Source organism: Taudactylus pleione, unplaced genomic scaffold (assembly GCF_031769625.1).
Source record: "Taudactylus pleione unplaced genomic scaffold, aTauple2 ptg001117l, whole genome shotgun sequence".
Lineage (NCBI taxonomy): Eukaryota > Metazoa > Chordata > Amphibia > Anura > Myobatrachidae > Taudactylus > Taudactylus pleione.
In genome coordinates, this window is record NW_028285518.1 from 27133 (window position 1) to 47309 (window position 20177).

A 20177-nucleotide genomic window follows, 5' to 3' on the forward strand; every position below is an offset into this window, starting at 1 on the left:
GTAACATTGGCAATCGTATTTTTTTTATGTAAAGAGCAACTGTGTTTTTTGGCTTTTGTACTATGTACACAGACGTGGACGAAACGCGTTGCTGCTCGCTATCCTAATTCACCGTGTCCATTTCAGTCCCCACCTGTATGCTAAACGCCCAGCGACCTGTAAGCACCATTTGGATTCATGTCACTGGGACAAACCTGGCCGGCTGCTAACCTTGGAGACGGATGCACTGTGCTTACTACATACGCGGCCGGGGAGTTACACAGCCACAGCCGCAGCCGGGGAGTTACACAGCCACAGCCACAGCCGGGGAGTTACACAGCCGCTGCACTATAGGTAGTTACGATCTAGACACGGGCGTTCGGCACTTGCTGTCTGTGCCACCGGGAGCCATACATTCACCGCGGCATTACAGAGGAGTACCGGGCGTCACGAGCGAGGGTAAGAATAACCGCCTTATAACTCCCCACTCTTAGCAGCGGACTGAATCTACACCGACCAGAGCATTTAATTACTAGTAATGAGGAGTCGTACTCGAACTCCCGACTCCTAACGCTGACCTGGACTGTGATACTATATTCAATCAGAGGTAAAATCATTATATAATTGGACCTACCCTTAACAGCTAAATAACTTTTACACGTTCAGGAACTGCCAGCAAAATTATATCTGGAAAGCGCTGCTACACTTTGTATACTGGGCACAGCGTAATACAGGTATACAGAGAATATTACTGCTTATGCTTACTTCATCAATATATTAGATGGTTACAATAGATATACGGTATATATATATATGCGATAAATGATAACAAGAAAGTGATATAATGCAAATCGAGATATTATTTATTGATATTTTATGAGGGTATTTTAAAGGTATTTGTCAAACTAGGTTCATTGTATTAAATCCTTGTTTTGGTAACACTGGCTGACGGTTAATATTAGGATTTACCAGTGCGGTTTTTTTTCCCTCTCTATTTTTATATTCTTACCCCAGCATTTCCATTCCACACTTTTTACTTTGTGATATTTTTACTGCTTTGATTTCTGTATGAATGGATTGCAGGACTCTTGATTTTCGGATGTTTGATGAACACGGTTTCTTGCTTCAATAAATACAAATGTTTAAAACAAATAAATTATTAGAGTCCACTAGGACAGAGTCTTAAGTCTAAAATATATATCTGCAGATAACGGTTGTTCCATGCACACTGAATATCTATCATCTGGCCTCGGGTCCCGCTGGCTGGGGGTCACATCGCTCCCCCCTCCCGGCGGCCTCTGCTGCAAGTGGACGGGGTGGTCAGCTGGCTGCCCGTACACACAGCACGATGTGCAGATCTATTGGGCGCCGGCTGTGCTGCACAGCTAACGCAATATGTCTGAACGTCGTCGCTCACAGACCTATCGCTGGTACACACTGGCCGACGGGCACCCGATATAATGGCCCATCAACTTATCTGCCAGTGTGTACCCAGCTTTAAAGACATGGAGGGACACCAGCTGTCTGTTCAATGTTAACAAAACTTTTAACTACAGATCTTTTTAAAAATCCTTATCCTATTACAGTATATTTGACCTTTGTGCTTTTTGCATTTAGTGGAGCACAGGGAGTCTGGACATTCTATATGCAGATCCTAGCTGTACAGCACCGTGACCCAACAAACCTAAGAAACTGGTTTTCAGGAAGCTTTAATCATGTTTAGCGGAGGAAGCAGCCACACCCAGAGGGGAACACTCACTTCATTAAAGGGAAGCGTTAGATCTTACTAATATTTTAAGATTTTTTTTCAATTGCAAAGTTCTGGCACTTCTTTATAAATACATGGTAATCAGTAGCATTGAGATCCTGCATGTTTGATTCATATACACCAGGGGTCTTCAAACTTGGCCCTCTAGATGCTGTGGAACTACACATCCCAGCATGCACTGCACATAGTTTTAGCATGCTGTTATATCAAAAAGGTGGCAGTGCATGCTGGGATGTGTAATTCCACAGCAGCTGGAGGGCCAAGTTTGAAGACCCCTGATATACACGCTCGTGGGAAATTTGAAAACACTATTAAAGAGTTGTGGGTTTTTTTTAATAGAACCAGCAAAATAGGAACCTTAATTTAAGAAATTCACACATAACCGGAGGATATTTAATTAAACCAATCACCTGCATCACTACCACCTGTCATCAGGGCAACAAGATGATCACCTTGCCTTCCACGTACTTTGCATCTATATAAAGGAATGTAATACTGCAGCTTTTTCTTTTTTTCAACCTCGGCTCAGACTTTCCAGAGACTGTGGAACTACAAATCCCAGCATGCCCTGCCTTTGGCACGAGCTAGCTGCTGTAAAAAACATCTTCAAGGGAGTCAGGCTCCAGCGTACTTGTAAAATAACTTTCCCTGAGCGGGGATTGTTAAATCGGGAGACCCTGGGCCGAGAAAACGGCAAAAGATATGAACGGCAGTCAGACGGCGCAAAATGATGCTTAAATCACAAGGGAAAAAAAGGTATCATATATATTTATATGGATATATATATATATACGGTGTATACACAATTCAAGTCTAAGTGATGTATTACAAAGACTGGCTTTTTCAGATATTAGTGGATCATAAACCAGTACCCAGCATTGAACTCAAATGAAAAGGAACAGTGTCACCTATACAAACTGACGCGTTTCGCTCAATGTGAAACTGGTGCAAAGATCGAAACGTCTAACAGTCCAACGTCTGGATGTTACAAATCTGTTAACAGGAAAATAGGCACTGAGGAGTTAGGTTACCAATAACAAACGGAACATAAATAACACTTAGAAAAAAAAAAAAAAAAAAAAGAAGGCGAATGAAGGGGTCCTAGGCAACGCCACGCAGTATAAATCATTATCCCCGTTCCAGACCCAGCTCCTTTGCACGGCTCATGACAGATTCGCAACTAGTGACGTTTGAGTCATTTTGACAGAACGGTGGCGAGGTCTGTGTGCGTCTATGAGGGAGGTCTTAAGAGTGTAGCACCCGCCCGCACACAGGGGAGTAACATCATTTGTGGGCTGCACCAACATACACTTAACCATCCACTAGGAAGCAGCGACATGACAAAGACTTAATGCACGTGCCAGGTTACTAGTTCAGAACGAGCAGGCCGATTTCCCGGGAAAATTGGTTTAGCCCGCAAAATGGCCGCCTCCGCTGCACCTAGTACACTTTAAACGTGCGTTTTCATTTCTTATCTTAATAAAGCGATGAGGACCCTTGTCCATTAAATAAATATGTTAAGGATTCTCGACAGGAGAAAATACCCACCGTACGTGAAGAGTCTAGCCTAGTGTCGTGAATAAACGCGTCCTGGAACCCCCCCCCTTACGCTGCGATGTGCAGGTACTCGGAAATTCATAAAGAAGAATACGTTTCTGCTGTAACCTACCAACCAATGGCTGCAAATGAAAAAACAAAAACAGGACTACAGAGTAACCCGCAGAAGGTGCTCATCTTTGTATCAACTGCATGGAAGGGAAAGTGTAACCTACACCAAAGCCGCAGCTCGGTGGCACATTGGTCGCCCACCAGTGCCCAGTCCAGGAACCATGCCGCTAGCTAAACACAGTTTAAATTACTTTCTGGTTCGGAGGCGCTTTGATTTCCTAGGGCAGTCCACAACCTCCGCGACTTTCTTCCTCTTTCGCGGGGAGTCGTCTCTCGGGCCCGTCCCGGAGGTGCCTACGGCGCTCTCCACCACGTCACGCAGTTTGTGCTCCAACTCCGTGAGTCGCACGTTCTGCTCGCCTATGATTTGGGTCTGTTCTAGAAGTTTCTGGTCCTGGTCCTGGAGCTGCTTCTGCTGCTCCTGTACCTTGGTGCGTAGTTCCGTCACCTCCCGCCTAAGGACGGTCAGGCCGGCCCCATTGGCTTTCACTTGCTGCACCAGTTTCGTCACTTCCTGCCTGGAAGGGTTCTGTTTGGAGAACAGCTGCATTGTGCTCAGAGTCGTGGAGGGACCCGGAACTGTAACAGGGAATAAAACACAATTAGTATCTCTCACTGCACAGTCCTACGGTCTACCGGCACTACAGAACTAGTGGATGGTCCTAGATCTAATACACCAGGCTAATGCAGAGGAGACTCATAGATGCACCAGTCCTATGTTGCACTAAAGTAAACATTCAGGAATGTGGCACTGCTTTACCCTCCGGCACCGCAGCTGCAGCCGCTTTACCCTCCGGCACCGCAGTCGCAGCCGCTTTACCCTCCGGCACCGCAGTCGCAGCCGCTTTACCCTCCGGCACCGCAGTCGCAGCCGCTTTACCCTCCGGCACCGCAGTCGCAGCCGCTTTACCCTCCGGCACCGCAGTCGCAGCCGCTTTACCCTCCGGCACCGCAGTCGCAGCCGCTTTACCCTACAAAAATTATCACTAGATGGCAAACAGGTCAAACCTTTGTTCTTGTCCTACAGAGCATTCGCTTATACAGATTTACGCATCTTTGTGTATGTCAGTCTTATTCAGAGCGGGGCAGTACACTGGGGCGAGAACTGGGCAGTGCCAATGCAATGGCATGTAGTCACCCAGACAAGTGGGGGCATCCGGAGAGTAGATCTAAAGCTCTGCGCGACTTAAGTCCTGCGTACAGGGAAGGGACGCCCGTTTCTGACAGGTCTCTTGCACAGAGCATGGGGCCGGATACTGCCGATGGTTGAAGCTACCGGTGTAAAACCAATGGGCGCCATGGCTTTCCTTATGCAGACATAGGAACCCCGCCAGTAGCTGAACGGATCCCTGCATTAGCACAAGCTGCAGCCACTTTATGTGCAACTCTGAAGCAGCCACTAATGAGTGATGGATTTAACTAGAAAATCATGAGCTACACAGGGGAGCGACCAGCCGGAGCGGGAATTACCAGGCACTTTATATTGCATTTCATTAAGAAGCGTTTGACAACTTCTTCAATGTTTATTAAGTTTTTTGCAACACCAAACAGGGAAGGAACCCCTCCTCCACCAGAGCCGCTATGCGCCATGCAGGATACAGCGCCGGAGGAGCCGCTATGCGCCATGCAGGATACAGCGCCGGAGGAGCCGCTATGCGCCATGGAGGATACAGCGCCGGAGGTGCCGCTATGCGCCATGCAGGATACAGCGCCGGAGGAGCCGCTATGCGCCATGCAGGATACAGCGCCGGAGGAGCCGCTATGCGCCATGCAGGATACAGCGCCGGAGGAGCCGCTATGCGCCATGCAGGATACAGCGCCGGAGGAGCCGCTATGCGCCATGCAGGATACAGCGCCGGAGGAGCCGCTATGCACCACGTAGGATACAGCACTGGAGGACGCAGAGCCTGGTTCAGAGAGGCACACAATGCCCGTCACTGCTGCTATTCCATATGCAACGGACTTGCGTAAATATGCTAATGACTTAACTGCTCTCTGGCGTCTGACATCCGACGCTTACGTACAATAGCGGAAACATTGATCGCAGGTCAAACCTCTGAGTCTACGCAGTCTCAGACGCTGGGGCCTCTCCAGCTGCGTACGAATTCGCAGAGGGTCACTAAGGCACGCCCAGAAAACTGTCCCGACACGCCTGCGTTTTTCTAACCACCCCACCCATTACCTCCCCCAAAGGCTGACTACCTGTCACTCACTATGCAAATGCATCCGCCGTTACTAATCCATTGCTGCGCGTGTGCTGTGCGGCTTTGGTGCAATAGCAAAAAAAAAAACTAACTAAAAAACCCGGCTCCACTGAATCCGACACCGCGTCCATCTCTGAATCAGGCCCTCAGTCAGCCCATACGTGCGCAATAGCGCTCTACGGAGGAGCTGTGGCTGGAGTGTAAGGCTGTCAGTGCTAGCCGGCTCTCGGCTTCATGTGCAGTTGGGCCTAGGTAGGGGCTGGACCATGTATGCAATAGGGGGGGTGGGGGGGGGGTGTTACTCTCAGCCGAAGCGCACACATACCTGGTGGAGAGCCCATGAGTCGCCCGGACACTTCAGAGCCCGGCAACTTTTTTTTAAGTATGGGAACAATCTTCTCATCGAAATATTCCATGGCCATAGAGGAGATGTCCCGTAATTCCTGCAGCACTTCGTGGGCCCTCTGAGGGGACCTGGTAGAGTTGACGTATCTCAGTACGCTGTAGATCTCATCAATAACCTGCCGCCATGAAATTAAAGAATAAAATCATTATTAGGGACCCACGGGACGGAGACGTCATGGTTTCCGGTACTGGTTAAGTCGCGCTGGCAATTACAAGCAGATTATACAATTATAACTGGTCTTCTCATATAATCCCGCTGGTTGTTCTAACAGGGCTTCACAAAGGTCTACAAGGCCAAGACTGAGCTATAATACAGGGCTGAAGAGCAGATTTCCATGCAGAACCAGTTTAGAGGGGTATGGCGAAGGCCGGCCACGTGACAAGGTATAGGGGGGGGGAGGAGGCCGGCCACGTGACAAGGTATAGGGGCAAAGGCAGCCGGCCACGTGACAAGGTATAGGGGCAAAGGCGGCCGGCCACGTGACAAGGTATAGGGGCAAAGGCCAGTCACGTGACAAGGTATTGGGGGGTGTCCGGCCACGTGGCAAGGTGTAGGGGCAAAGGGCGGCCACGTGACAAGGTGTAGGGGCAAAGGGCGGCCACGTGACAAGGTGTAGGGGCAAAGGGCGGCCACGTGACAAGGTGTAGGGGCAAAGAGCGGCCACGTGACAAGGTGTAGGGGCAAAGGGCGGCCACGTGACTGCATATTCCAACCTGATAGGTGGCAGAAGTCATCCATCAGCGTTTAGACACTGCAATGAGCTCTTGGTTTATTCTCCACATGGAACATTGATCAATGTAATTTAAGAGCAGACCAGGTCAAAGGGCATGGTAATCCACATTTTGGATGATCAATACAGGGCAGTACTTAAATAAATTGCCTACTAGCGTATATAAAACAATCGTATGCTATTTTTTATTATTTAAAAAATAAATAAATATAAATTTTTTTTTTTCAGATTTGCAAAAATAACTCAAAAACAAAAAGGCGCCTTCACCAGAATCCTATAGTCCCATATAAAGTGGGGACAATAATGCATCCAACACTGACACCTAGTGGACACTGGAGGAAAGTGACTATCATGTGAGTGCTCCCATTACACCAGTTTCAGCATTAGGCTTCTACCAGCTGCAGAACCAGTTACCGCGAATGCTGCCAAAAACCGCACGGGCGCAACCTCCTGGTCACTCTCCAAGCATTGGGGAGAATACAGTGATTGGCTGTTCTAATGGGTTAATGAGATGTAAAGATGAGTCCGCAAAGGACAAATTCATGCAAAAATGTCTATTTTCTCCTCCGTACTAAAGAGGAACAATTTCTAGGTCATGAAAACATAAAAGGCATCTATACACCAGGCTTGTATGTATACACCAGGCTTGTATGTATACACCAGGCTTGTATGTATACACCAGGCTTGTATGTATACAATAGACTGTATGAGAAGCGGCCAATTCTGCGAGAAAATATGAGATATGGTAAGAACTTACCCTTGTTATCTCTATTTCTACGAAGTCCATAGGGTTCCACAGGATACCTTGGGGTAAAGGTGTGACGTCAGTCATCGGGCACCATAGAGTTAAGCTTTTCAGCCTCCCAGGATGCACTAGGGTCCCCCTCCTATACCCCGCCCCCGAGCCAAGGCACCTCAGTTAGTTACCAAGCCATAGGCCGGAGGAGGAGAAGGAAGAGAGAGAAAAAAGATCTGGACACACACAAGAATCACATTCTCACCAGAAGGAGATGGAGAAACCGGTGACCAGATCAAAGCCCATCTGCAGTACAGGTGCGACAGGGCGGGAGTCCTGTGGAACCCTATGGACTTCGTAGAAATAGAGATAACAAGGGTAAGTTCTTACCATATCTCATATTTTCTACTTCAGGGTCCATAGGGTATCCACAGGATACCTTGGGGATGTTCCAAAGCAGTATCCTTTAAGGGTGGGGACGCTCCTGTGCAGAAAGGAGAATCCGCCGCCCGAAGGAAGCATCCTGAGAGGCGAAGGTGTCAAACCTGTAATACCTCACGAAGGTATGGACAGAGGACCACGTAGCAGCCTTGCAGATCTGGACTGCAGAGGCACCACGTCGAGCTGCCCACGAAGGACCCACAGACCTAGTGGAATGAGCCTTCACAGAAGGAGGAACCGGCAGGCCTTCATGAAGATAAGCTTCAGAAATAGCCATATGGATCCAGGCTGCCAAAGTTTGCTTTGAAGCAGGCCAACCCTTTTTACGGAAGCCATAGAGGACAAACAAGGCGTCCGACTTCCTAAACGAAGAAGTGCGGTCAACATAAGTCCTTAAGGCCCGCACGACATCCAAAGAGGCCTCACCCACTGACAGACCAGGTGAGTTAAAGGCCGGAACAACGATTTCCTCGTTAACATGAAACTGGGAAACAACTTTGGGAAGAAAATCGGGCCGAGTGCGGAGCACTGCCCTGTTCCTATGAAAAACCAAGAAAGGGGGTTTACAAGAAAGAGCCCCTAAATCAGAAACACGTCTGGCCGAAGCAATAGCCAGAAGGAAAACAGTCTTAGCTGTTAGCCATTTAAGATCCACTGAGCCCAGTGGTTCAAACGGCGGTCCCTGGAGAGCCCTCAGGACCACAGCCAAATCCCAAGGCGCCACAGGTGGAACAAAGGGCGGCTGAATGCGGAGAACACCTTGCATAAAGGTTCGCACATCCGGGATTGTAGCAATCCTACGGTGAAACCAGACAGACAGGGCCGAAACCTGTACCTTCAAAGAAGCAAGGCGAAGCCCATGATCTAGTCCCGCTTGTAGGAAGGCGAGTATCCGAGACAGACGAAATTCCCACGGTGCATAACCTCTCGGTCGACACCACTGGAAGAACGTATGCCACACGCGATGGTATATCCTCGCGGAAGACGGCTTCCGAGCTCGTAACATGGTACGCACCACAGAGCTGGAAAACCCCCTGGACCTCAGCATGGCTGTCTCAACAGCCACGCCGTCAAAGACAGCCGAGTCAGGTCCGGGTGAAGACAAGGACCCTGCGACAGAAGGTCTGGTCGTAGCGGCAAACGCAGAGGACTGTCCACGGACAGACCCTGAAGGTCTGAGAACCAGTGCTGTCTGGGCCACGCGGGAGCTATCAACAGGAGGAGCGTTCCTCCTTCCTGTTTGAATTTCCGGATTACCCGTGGAAGAAGGGAGACCGGAGGGAACAGGTATGCGAACCGGAACGTCCACCGGACGGACAGAACATCCACCAGAGACGCCCCTTCGTCTCTTGTGCGAGACCCGTACACCGGCAACTTGTTGTTGTGCCGGGACGCCATGAGGTCGATCTCTGGAAGACCCCATCTGTCCACCAGCAGTTGAAAAACGTCCGGGTGCAGGGACCATTCCCCCGGATGAACGTCCTGGCGACTTAGAAAGTCTGCCTCCCAATTGAGCACTCCCGGGATGAAGACCGCTGATATGGCCGGAAGATTGCGCTCCGCCCATACCAGGATCCGAGAGACCTCTACGAGAGCCGCCCGACTTCGGGTTCCTCCTTGCCTGTTTATGTAGGCCACGGTGGTAGCGTTGTCCGACTGGACCTGTACCGGACGACCCTGGAGAACCCGATGTGCCTGCTGGAGAGCATTGAAGACCGCACGGAGTTCTAAGATATTGATTGGAAGCTCCGCTTCTGTCGGCGTCCACCTGCCCTGGAACAAGTGTGGATCCGAAACTGCTCCCCAGCCCCGAAGACTGGCGTCCATTGTCAACAGGACCCAATTTGGAACCCAGAACGGACGTCCCTTGCTGAGATGGGTCGTCTGTAACCACCAGGCAAGGGACAGGCGAACCTCCGGGGTGAGCACAATCGTCTGGGACTTCAGAGACTGAGGCAGCCCGTTCCACTTTGACAGAATCAGGTGCTGCAGAGGTCTGGAGTGAAACTGGGCATATTCCACCATGTCGAACACAGACACCATGGAGCCCAGTAACCTCATCGCCGAGTGTAGAGACACCCGACGGCTGTGCAGACAACTGCACCCCCTCGACTGTAAAGCAGAGATCTTTTCCCCCGTCACGAAGATCCTTTGCTGTTCCGAGTGCAATAAGGCTCCGAGGTGCAGAATCCGCCGAGACGGGATCAGGGTGGACTTCTGCCAGTTGATTAGCCAGCCGTGCCGTTGCAGCAGGGCAATGGTCAGGTCCAAGTGGCGTAACAGGAGCTCTGGAGATCCCGCCACCAATAACAGGTCGTCCAAGTACGGCAACAGCGGGACTCCCTGCAGCCGCAGAGAAGCCGCCATGACCGCCATCACCTTGGTGAAAACACGTGGTGCTGTCGCCAGGCCAAAAGGTAACGCCCGAAACTGGAAGTGGTCGCTGCGGATCGCAAACCTGAGGAACTGTTGATGGCGCAAAAGAATAGGGACATGCAGGTAAGATTACCAATCAACTCTGCCTGTTCGGCCGGACAGTCGGAATCAAAAGACGCCTCTAATGAATCCGCCCAGCGCTCCATCGCTCTGGCAACCCAGCAAATGGCCATAGCCGGCCGTGTTGCCCCCCCCCGCAAGGGAATAAGCGGACTTCAGGCAGATCTCCACCTTGCGGTCCGTAGCATCCTTAAGGGAGGACATGGATGGCATCGGCAATGTGGCACTACGGACAAGACGTGTCACATGAGAATCCACCTGTGGAGGGGATTCCCACTTAGCAAAATAATTATCCGCGAACGGATAAGCCACTGCCAGGCGTCTCTGCGGCTGGTATCTTTTGCCAGGCTGTTTCCACGCCTCCTCTAAATGGTCCACTAACTGACCCGAAAGAGGAAAGACTGTGGCATCGCCCTTCACATCTTTAATAAAGGCATACTTTGATTTAGCCGCTGGGGGAACTTCGTCCTCGATCACCAAGGCTGTGCGGACTGCCCGAATAAGTCCAGGAATATATACCTTGGACTTAGCGTCAGTGTCCTTAGTATGGAGAGGTTCCTGATCGTAAGGATCCAAAATCTCCCCATCATCAGACGTCCCCTCGTCATCCTCATAAGGAGCCGACAGAGACGCCACCGGCCGTTTATGCGGCCGCATCACAGACTCCCCTTGCAACACATCCGACAAGTGCTGTACCGAACTCGTCAGGGAGTTAACCCACGCCGGCTCCTGAGAAACCGGGAGCGGGGAAATAGGGAGACTGTGGGGTACCACCAATTGTCGTGGGAAACCCTGCATGGGTGACGACACCACTGACTGCTGGGACAAACCCATCTGCGTCAACGCGGGCTGCGGAACTAACTGGCCCACTAAGGCTGTAAACGCCTGAGCGAAACAAGCCCAGGGCGGCTCCTGTACCGGTGCTGTAACCGTAATAGGCCGCGCCATAGACAAACACTGCCGGCAGAGGCCCTCCGCGCTACCCTCCCCCTCCGCTAACGGTACTTTACACGTAGCACACTGTAGTCGGAGAGGAAAATCACTTTCAGACATGATGGCACCACGTATGTGACCCCTCTCACCAATTATATATTAAATAGGCGAGAGACCACCCTGCAGCACCGCAAGGGCTTAGCAGAAAGGACAGGGACAGTAATAAAGCTGACAGTTTAGAGAAAAGTTACAGGCAGCAGCGCTAGCACAGTCACATACAATGCAAAGAAATAACAATTCCTGCACTAACAGCGCTGATCACTCAACTACACAGACACAGGGCCTGGTAGGACACAGCGCAGCATACACAGACGTGACCCAAATCGGAGGAGAGGTATGCGGGGGGACCCAGACCACGATGCTTCCGTCCAGCGCTTCCAGCAGCGTTCACCATGCGTTGGAAAGATGGCCGCCGAGGAGCAGAGAGGAGGCTGGCCTGGGGGAGGAGCGCTGACACAGGACCAGTCGGCAGTGTGCAGAGAGGGCTGTGTGCAGCGGGGGAGACGCCGGCTGTGAGACAGGGAAGGCGCGCTCCCCTGGCATGCATTTAACCCCCGGGACGCCGCAGCGCTACCGCTCTGCTGCGGTCCGCTGTCCCAGGGGGTAGTGGAAGCGCAGGTTCAGTACCTGGCTCCACGCTGCAGCCAGTCCCCAGGGAGCCCCCTGCCTGGGGACTCCGGACCATGTGACAGCGGGGACCCACCGCGGGACCCCGCTGCTTACCTTGCTATCCCCCTTGAATCCGGCCATGGTCCGGAACATCTGGGGTCACCGCTAGCTGTGACCCCAGATGCTCACCAGCATCCCCGGATCGGTGCCGGCATTCTGGTACTGGCGGGGGTGTAGGGAAGACAGCATGGACGTCAGGACTGACTGTCCATGCTGTACATCCAGATGTGCAGCCACAGCTGCATGAAGAAAAAGCTTCAGGGGCTCTTCTAGCCCCCACTCCAACAGGTGCACCCGACTCCGGCCGGGCACCAAACTAAACTGAGGTGCCTTGGCTCGGGGGCGGGGTATAGGAGGGGGACCCTAGTGCATCCTGGGAGGCTGAAAAGCTTAACTCTATGGTGCCCGATGACTGACGTCATACCTATGCCCCAAGGTATCCTGTGGATACCCTATGGACCCTGAAGTAGAAAAGGGGTTTCAAATAGTAAATACAACAGAAAATTATTTCTAAGCAGAACGGCATTAGCAGTAATAACTATAATAATAGCAGTAATAACTATAATAATAGCAGTATGGCATTAGCAGTAATAACTATAATAATAGCAGTAATAACTATAATAATAGCAGTATGGCATTAGCAGTAATAACTATAATAATAGCAGTAATAACTATAATAATAGCAGTAATAACTATAATAATAGCAGTATGGCATTAGCAGTAATAACTATAATAATAGCAGTAATAACTATAATAATAGCAGTAATAACTATAATAATAGCAGAACAGTATTAGCAGTAATAACTATAATAATAGCAGTAATAACTATAATAATAGCAGTAATAACTATAATAATAGCAGAACAGTATTAGCAGTAATAACTATAATAATAGCAGTAATAACTATAATAATAGCAGTAATAACTATAATAATAGCAGTAATAACTATAATAATAGCAGTAATAACTATAATAATAGCAGTAATAACTATAATAATAGCAGTAATAACTATAATAATAGCAGTAATAACTAGAAATAATAATAGTAATAACTATAATAATAGCAGTAATAACTATAATAGCAGTAATAACTATAATAATAGCAGTAATAACTATAATAATAGCAGTAATAACTATAATAATAGCAGTAATAACTATAATAATAGCAGTATGGCATTAGCAGTAATAACTATAATAATAGCAGTAATAACTATAATAATAGCAGTATGGCATTAGCAGTAATAACTATAATAATAGCAGTAATAACTATAATAATAGCAGTAATAACTATAATAATAGCAGTATGGCATTAGCAGTAATAACTATAATAATAGCAGTAATAACTATAATAATAGCAGTAATAACTATAATAATAGCAGAACAGTATTAGCAGTAATAACTATAATAATAGCAGTAATAACTATAATAATAGCAGTAATAACTATAATAATAGCAGAACAGTATTAGCAGTAATAACTATAATAATAGCAGTAATAACTATAATAATAGCAGTAATAACTATAATAATAGCAGTAATAACTATAATAATAGCAGTAATAACTAGAAATAATAATAGTAATAACTATAATAATAGCAGTAATAACTATAATAGCAGTAATAACTATAATAATAGCAGTAATAACTATAATAATAGCAGTAATAACTATAATAATAGCAGTAATAACTATAATAGCAGTATGGCATTAGCAGAACGGCAGATTTGGAGAAAATAAAAAAGGATAACAAATAAATAATTCTCATGGAAAGCACAGAACGTAGACGCACTGGCCCCTGTATTACCTGCCTAACCAAGCCCCAATAATTACCTCCATGGCTCATGTGATTGGAGGAGGAACCTGCGGCCGGTTAGGGTCTCATTATTACAGCACTATGTATCGTGCAGTGAGGATCAGTTGCGTATAGAAATAAGAATTTATTGCATAGCGATGTGCAGAAGAGGCGCACTATTAACAAGGCAAGCGGCGAGCACCTGTTACTGGCAGACTCCTCCTATCGCCTCGTGTCTCAGAGAACCCATCGCTTGCGCACGAACCGTGTAGTAACCTTCAAATAAATGCAAATAAGCCACACCGCAAAAGCGCTGTCAAGGTAGAGGTCACAACTGGGAGCCCAATTGGGATTAGTATCACCACACTCCCACTAGAGGGCGCCACCATGTAGGAAAACACCAGAAGCTGATCTGATCTGCTGACCGCTTGTATTTAAATGACCACCATACTCTGTATATTGTATATAACATGTATCCTATTTATCCCATATTAGGCTCCTCTTGTAATCTCATTCATTTTCAGTTTACATTTAGCCAGCTAAATAAAATGCAGGAATATTCTGCCAGAAGTTGGGGTCTCTCCTTTCAGCCTAGTCAGCGACTACTTCTCATGGCCATAGGGAGAAAGCAAATAAAGCTACTCATACTAGTAATGGCTCAGATTCTGATCTACTCCGAGTGTAGTGCGCACATATCGGGCAAAGCTATGACAGGGGAATGGTCTGGTTCTGGGAGCTCCTGCAATGTGTAGAGAGATTCAGGTCTGCGAGTCGGTCAGTATACATCAGAGGGATACAGAGGCGGTCAGTATACAGCAGAGGGATACAGAGGCGGTCAGTATACAGCAGAGGGATACAGAGGCTGTCAGTATACAGCAGAGGAATACAGAGGCGGTCAGTATACAGCAGAGGGATACAGAGGCGGTCAGTATACAGCAGAGGGATACAGAGGCGGTCAGTATACAGCAGAGGGATACAGAGGCGGTCAGTATACAGCAGAGGGATACAGAGGCGGTCAGTATACAGCAGAGGAATACAGAGGCGGTCAGTATACAGCAGAGGGATACAGAGGCGGTCAGTATACAGCAGAGGGATACAGAGGCGGTCAGTATACAGCAGAGGGATACAGAGGCTGTCAGTATACAGCAGAGGGATACAGAGGCGGTCAGTATACAGCAGAGGGATACAGAGGCGGTCAGTATACAGCAGAGGGATACAGAGGCGGTCAGTATACAGCGGCGGTCAGTATACAGCAGAGGGATACAGAGGCGGTCAGTATACAGCAGAGGGATACAGAGGCGGTCAGTATACAGCAGAGGAATACAGAGGCGGTCAGTATACAGCAGAGGGATACAGAGGCGGTCAGTATACAGCAGAGGGATACAGAGGCGGTCAGTATACAGCAGAGGAATACAGAGGCGGTCAGTATACAGCAGAGGGATACAGAGGCGGTCAGTATACAGCAGAGGGATACAGAGGCGGTCAGTATACAGCGGCGGTCAGTATACAGCAGAGGGATACAGAGGCGGTCAGTATACAGCAGAGGGATACAGAGGCGGTCAGTATACAGCAGAGGGATACAGAGGCGGTCAGTATACAGCAGAGGGATACAGAGGCGGTCAGTATACAGCAGAGGGATACAGAGGCGGTCAGTATACAGCGGCGGTCAGTATACAGCAGAGGGATACAGAGGCGGTCAGTATACAGCAGAGGGATACAGAGGCGGTCAGTATACAGCAGAGGGATACAGAGGCGGTCAGTATACAGCAGAGGGATACAGAGGCGGTCAGTATACAGCAGAGGGATACAGAGGCTGTCAGTATACAGCAGAGGAATACAGAGGCGGTCAGTATACAGCAGAGGAATACAGAGGCGGTCAGTATACAGCAGAGGAATACAGAGGCGGTCAGTATACAGCAGAGGGATACAGAGGCGGTCAGTATACAGCAGAGGAATACAGAGGCGGTCAGTATACAGCAGAGGAATACAGAGGCGGTCAGTATACAGCAGAGGGATACAGAGGCGGTCAGTATACAGCAGAGGGATACAGAGGCGGGCAGTATACAGCAGAGGGATACAGAGGCTGTCAGTATACAGCAGAGGAATACAGAGGCGGTCAGTATACAGCAGAGGGATACAGAGGCGGTCAGTATACAGCAGAGGGATACAGAGGCGGTCAGTATACAGCAGAGGGATACAGAGGCGGTCAGTATACAGCAGAGGAATACAGAGGCGGTCAGTATACAGCAGAGGAATACAGAGGCGGTCAGTATACAGCAGAGGGATACAGAGGCGGTCAGTATACAGCAGAGGGATACAGAGGCGGTCAGTATACAGCAGAGGGATACAGAGGCGGTCAGTATACAGCAGAGGGATACAGAGGCTGTCAGTATACAGCAGAGGGATACAGAGGCGGTCAGTATACAGCAGAGGAATACAGAGGCGGTCAGTATACAGCAGAGGGATACAGAGGCGGTCAGTATACAGCAGAGGGATACAGAGGCGGTCAGTATACAGCAGAGGGATACAGAGGCGGTCAGTATACAGCAGAGGGATACAGAGGCGGTCAGTATACAGCAGAGGGATACAGAGGCGGTCAGTATACAGCAGAGGGATACAGAGGCGGGCAGTATACAGCAGAGGGATACAGAGGCTGTCAGTATACAGCAGAGGAATACAGAGGCGGTCAGTATACAGCAGAGGGATACAGAGGCGGTCAGTATACAGCAGAGGGATACAGAGGCGGTCAGTATACAGCAGAGGGATACAGAGGCGGTCAGTATACAGCAGAGGGATACAGAGGCGGTCAGTATACAGCAGAGGGATACAGAGGCTGTCAGTATACAGCAGAGGAATACAGAGGCGGTCAGTATACAGCAGAGGAATACAGAGGCGGTCAGTATACATCAGAGGGATACAGAGGCGGTCAGTATACAGCAGAGGGATACAGAGGCTGTCAGTATACAGCAGAGGAATACAGAGGCGGTCAGTATACAGCAGAGGGATACAGAGGCGGTCAGTATACAGCAGAGGGATACAGAGGCGGTCAGTATACAGCAGAGGGATACAGAGGCGGTCAGTATACAGCAGAGGGATACAGAGGCTGTCAGTATACAGCAGAGGAATACAGAGGCGGTCAGTATACAGCAGAGGAATACAGAGGCGGTCAGTATACAGCAGAGGGATACAGAGGCGGTCAGTATACAGCAGAGGGATACAGAGGCGGTCAGTATACAGCAGAGGGATACAGAGGCGGTCAGTATACAGCAGAGGAATACAGAGGCGGTCAGTATACAGCAGAGGAATACAGAGGCGGTCAGTATACAGCAGAGGGAATACAGAGGCGGTCAGTATACAGCAGAGGAATACAGAGGCGGTCAGTATACAGCAGAGGGATACAGAGGCGGTCAGTATACAGCAGAGGAATACAGAGGCGGTCAGTATACAGCAGAGGGATACAGAGGCGGTCAGTATACAGCAGAGGGATACAGAGGCGGTCAGTATACAGCAGAGGAATACAGAGGCTGTCAGTATACAGCAGAGGAATACAGAGGCTGTCAGTATACAGCAGAGGAATACAGAGGCGGTCAGTATACAGCAGAGGGATACAGAGGCGGTCAGTATACAGCAGAGGGATACAGAGGCGGTCAGTATACAGCAGAGGGATACAGAGGCTGTCAGTATACAGCAGAGGAATACAGAGGCGGTCAGTATACAGCAGAGGGATACAGAGGCGGTCAGTATACATCAGAGGGATACAGAGGCGGTCAGTATACAGCAGAGGGATACAGAGGCTGTCAGTATACAGCAGAGGAATACAGAGGCGGTCAGTATACAGCAGAGGGATACAGAGGCGGTCAGTATACAGCAGAGGGATACAGAGGCGGTCAGTATACAGCAGAGGGATACAGAGGCGGTCAGTATACAGCAGAGGGATACAGAGGCTGTCAGTATACAGCAGAGGAATACAGAGGCGGTCAGTATACAGCAGAGGAATACAGAGGCGGTCAGTATACAGCAGAGGGATACAGAGGCGGTCAGTATACAGCAGAGGGATACAGAGGCGGTCAGTATACAGCAGAGGGATACAGAGGCGGTCAGTATACAGCAGAGGAATACAGAGGCGGTCAGTATACAGCAGAGGAATACAGAGGCGGTCAGTATACAGCAGAGGAATACAGAGGCGGTCAGTATACAGCAGAGGAATACAGAGGCGGTCAGTATACAGCAGAGGGATACAGAGGCGGTCAGTATACAGCAGAGGAATACAGAGGCGGTCAGTATACAGCAGAGGGATACAGAGGCGGTCAGTATACAGCAGAGGGATACAGAGGCGGTCAGTATACAGCAGAGGAATACAGAGGCGGTCAGTATACAGCAGAGGGATACAGAGGCGGTCAGTATACATCAGAGGGATACAGAGGCTGTCAGTATACAGCAGAGGAATACAGAGGCGGTCAGTATACAGCAGAGGAATACAGAGGCGGTCAGTATACATCAGAGGGATACAGAGGCGGTCAGTATACAGCAGAGGGATACAGAGGCGGTCAGTATACAGCAGAGGGATACAGAGGCGGTCAGTATACAGCAGAGGGATACAGAGGCGGTCAGTATACAGCAGAGGGATACAGAGGCGGTCAGTATACATCAGAGGGATACAGAGGCTGTCAGTATACAGCAGAGGAATACAGAGGCGGTCAGTATACAGCAGAGGGATACAGAGGCTGTCAGTATACAGCAGAGGAATACAGAGGCGGTCAGTATACAGCAGAGGAAAACAGAGGCGGTCAGTATACAGCAGAGGGATACAGAGGCGGTCAGTATACAGCAGAGGGATACAGAGGCTGTCAGTATACAGCAGAGGAATACAGAGGCGGTCAGTATACAGCAGAGGAATACAGAGGCGGTCAGTATACAGCAGAGGGATACAGAGGCGGTCAGTATACAGCAGAGGAATACAGAGGCGGTCAGTATACAGCAGAGGGATACAGAGGCGGTCAGTATACATCAGAGGGATACAGAGGCTGTCAGTATACAGCAGAGGAATACAGAGGCGGGTCAGTATACAGCAGAGGGATACAGAGGCTGTCAGTATACAGCAGAGGAATACAGAGGCGGTCAGTATACAGCAGAGGAATACAGAGGCGGTCAGTATACAGCAGAGGGATACAGAGGCGGTCAGTATACAGCAGAGGGATACAGAGGCTGTCAGTATACAGCAGAGGAATACAGAGGCGGTCAGTATACAGCAGAGGAATACAGAGGCGGTCAGTATACAGCAGAGGGATACAGAGGCGGTCAGTATACAGCAGAGGAATACAGAGGCGGTCAGTATACAGCAGAGGGATACAGAGGCGGTCAGTATACAGCAGAGGGATACAGAGGCGGGCAGTATACAGCAGAGGGATACAGAGGCGGTCAGTATACAGCAGAGGGATACAGAGGCGGTCAGTATACAGCAGAGGGATACAGAGGCTGTCAGTATACAGCAGAGGGATACAGAGGCTGTCAGTATACAGCAGAGGAATACAGAGGCGGTCAGTATACAGCAGAGGGATACAGAGGCGGTCAGTATACAGCAGAGGGATACAGAGGCGGTCAGTATACAGCAGAGGAATACAGAGGCGGTCAGTATACAGCAGAGGGATACAGAGGCGGTCAGTATACATCAGAGGGATACAGAGGCTGTCAGTATACAGCAGAGGGATACAGAGGCTGTCAGTATACAGCAGAGGAATACAGAGGCGGTCAGTATACAGCAGAGGAATACAGAGGCGGTCAGTATACAGCAGAGGGATACAGAGGCGGTCAGTATACAGCAGAGGGATACAGAGGCTGTCAGTATACAGCAGAGGAATACAGAGGCGGTCAGTATACAGCAGAGGAATACAGAGGCGGTCAGTATACAGCAGAGGGATACAGAGGCGGTCAGTATACAGCAGAGGAATACAGAGGCGGTCAGTATACAGCAGAGGGATACAGAGGCGGGCAGTATACAGCAGAGGGATACAGAGGCTGTCAGTATACAGCAGAGGAATACAGAGGCGGTCAGTATACAGCAGAGGGATACAGAGGCGGTCAGTATACAGCAGAGGGATACAGAGGCGGTCAGTATACAGCAGAGGGATACAGAGGCGGTCAGTATACAGCAGAGGGATACAGAGGCGGTCAGTATACAGCAGAGGGATACAGAGGCGGTCAGTATACAGCAGAGGAATACAGAGGCGGTCAGTATACAGCAGAGGAATACAGAGGCGGTCAGTATACAGCAGAGGGATACAGAGGCGGTCAGTATACAGCA

At 49.4% G+C, this 20177-nt stretch overlaps 1 protein-coding gene across 1 annotated transcript in view; it reads right to left on the minus strand.

The window, feature by feature from the left end:
* Window positions 1-2498: 2498 nt before the first annotated feature.
* FBXO28 (F-box protein 28) overlaps window positions 2499-20177 on the minus strand; it is a 39261-nt gene continuing 21582 nt past the window's right edge. Inside the window, exons 4-5 of the mRNA XM_088461858.1 lie at window positions 5945-6140; window positions 2499-3994 (exon numbers count right to left, since the gene is read on the minus strand). Of these exons, the coding sequence (XP_088317984.1) occupies window positions 3603-3994; window positions 5945-6140 (588 nt within the window). The 3' untranslated portion in view covers window positions 2499-3602. The remainder of the gene's footprint in view (window positions 3995-5944; window positions 6141-20177) is intronic.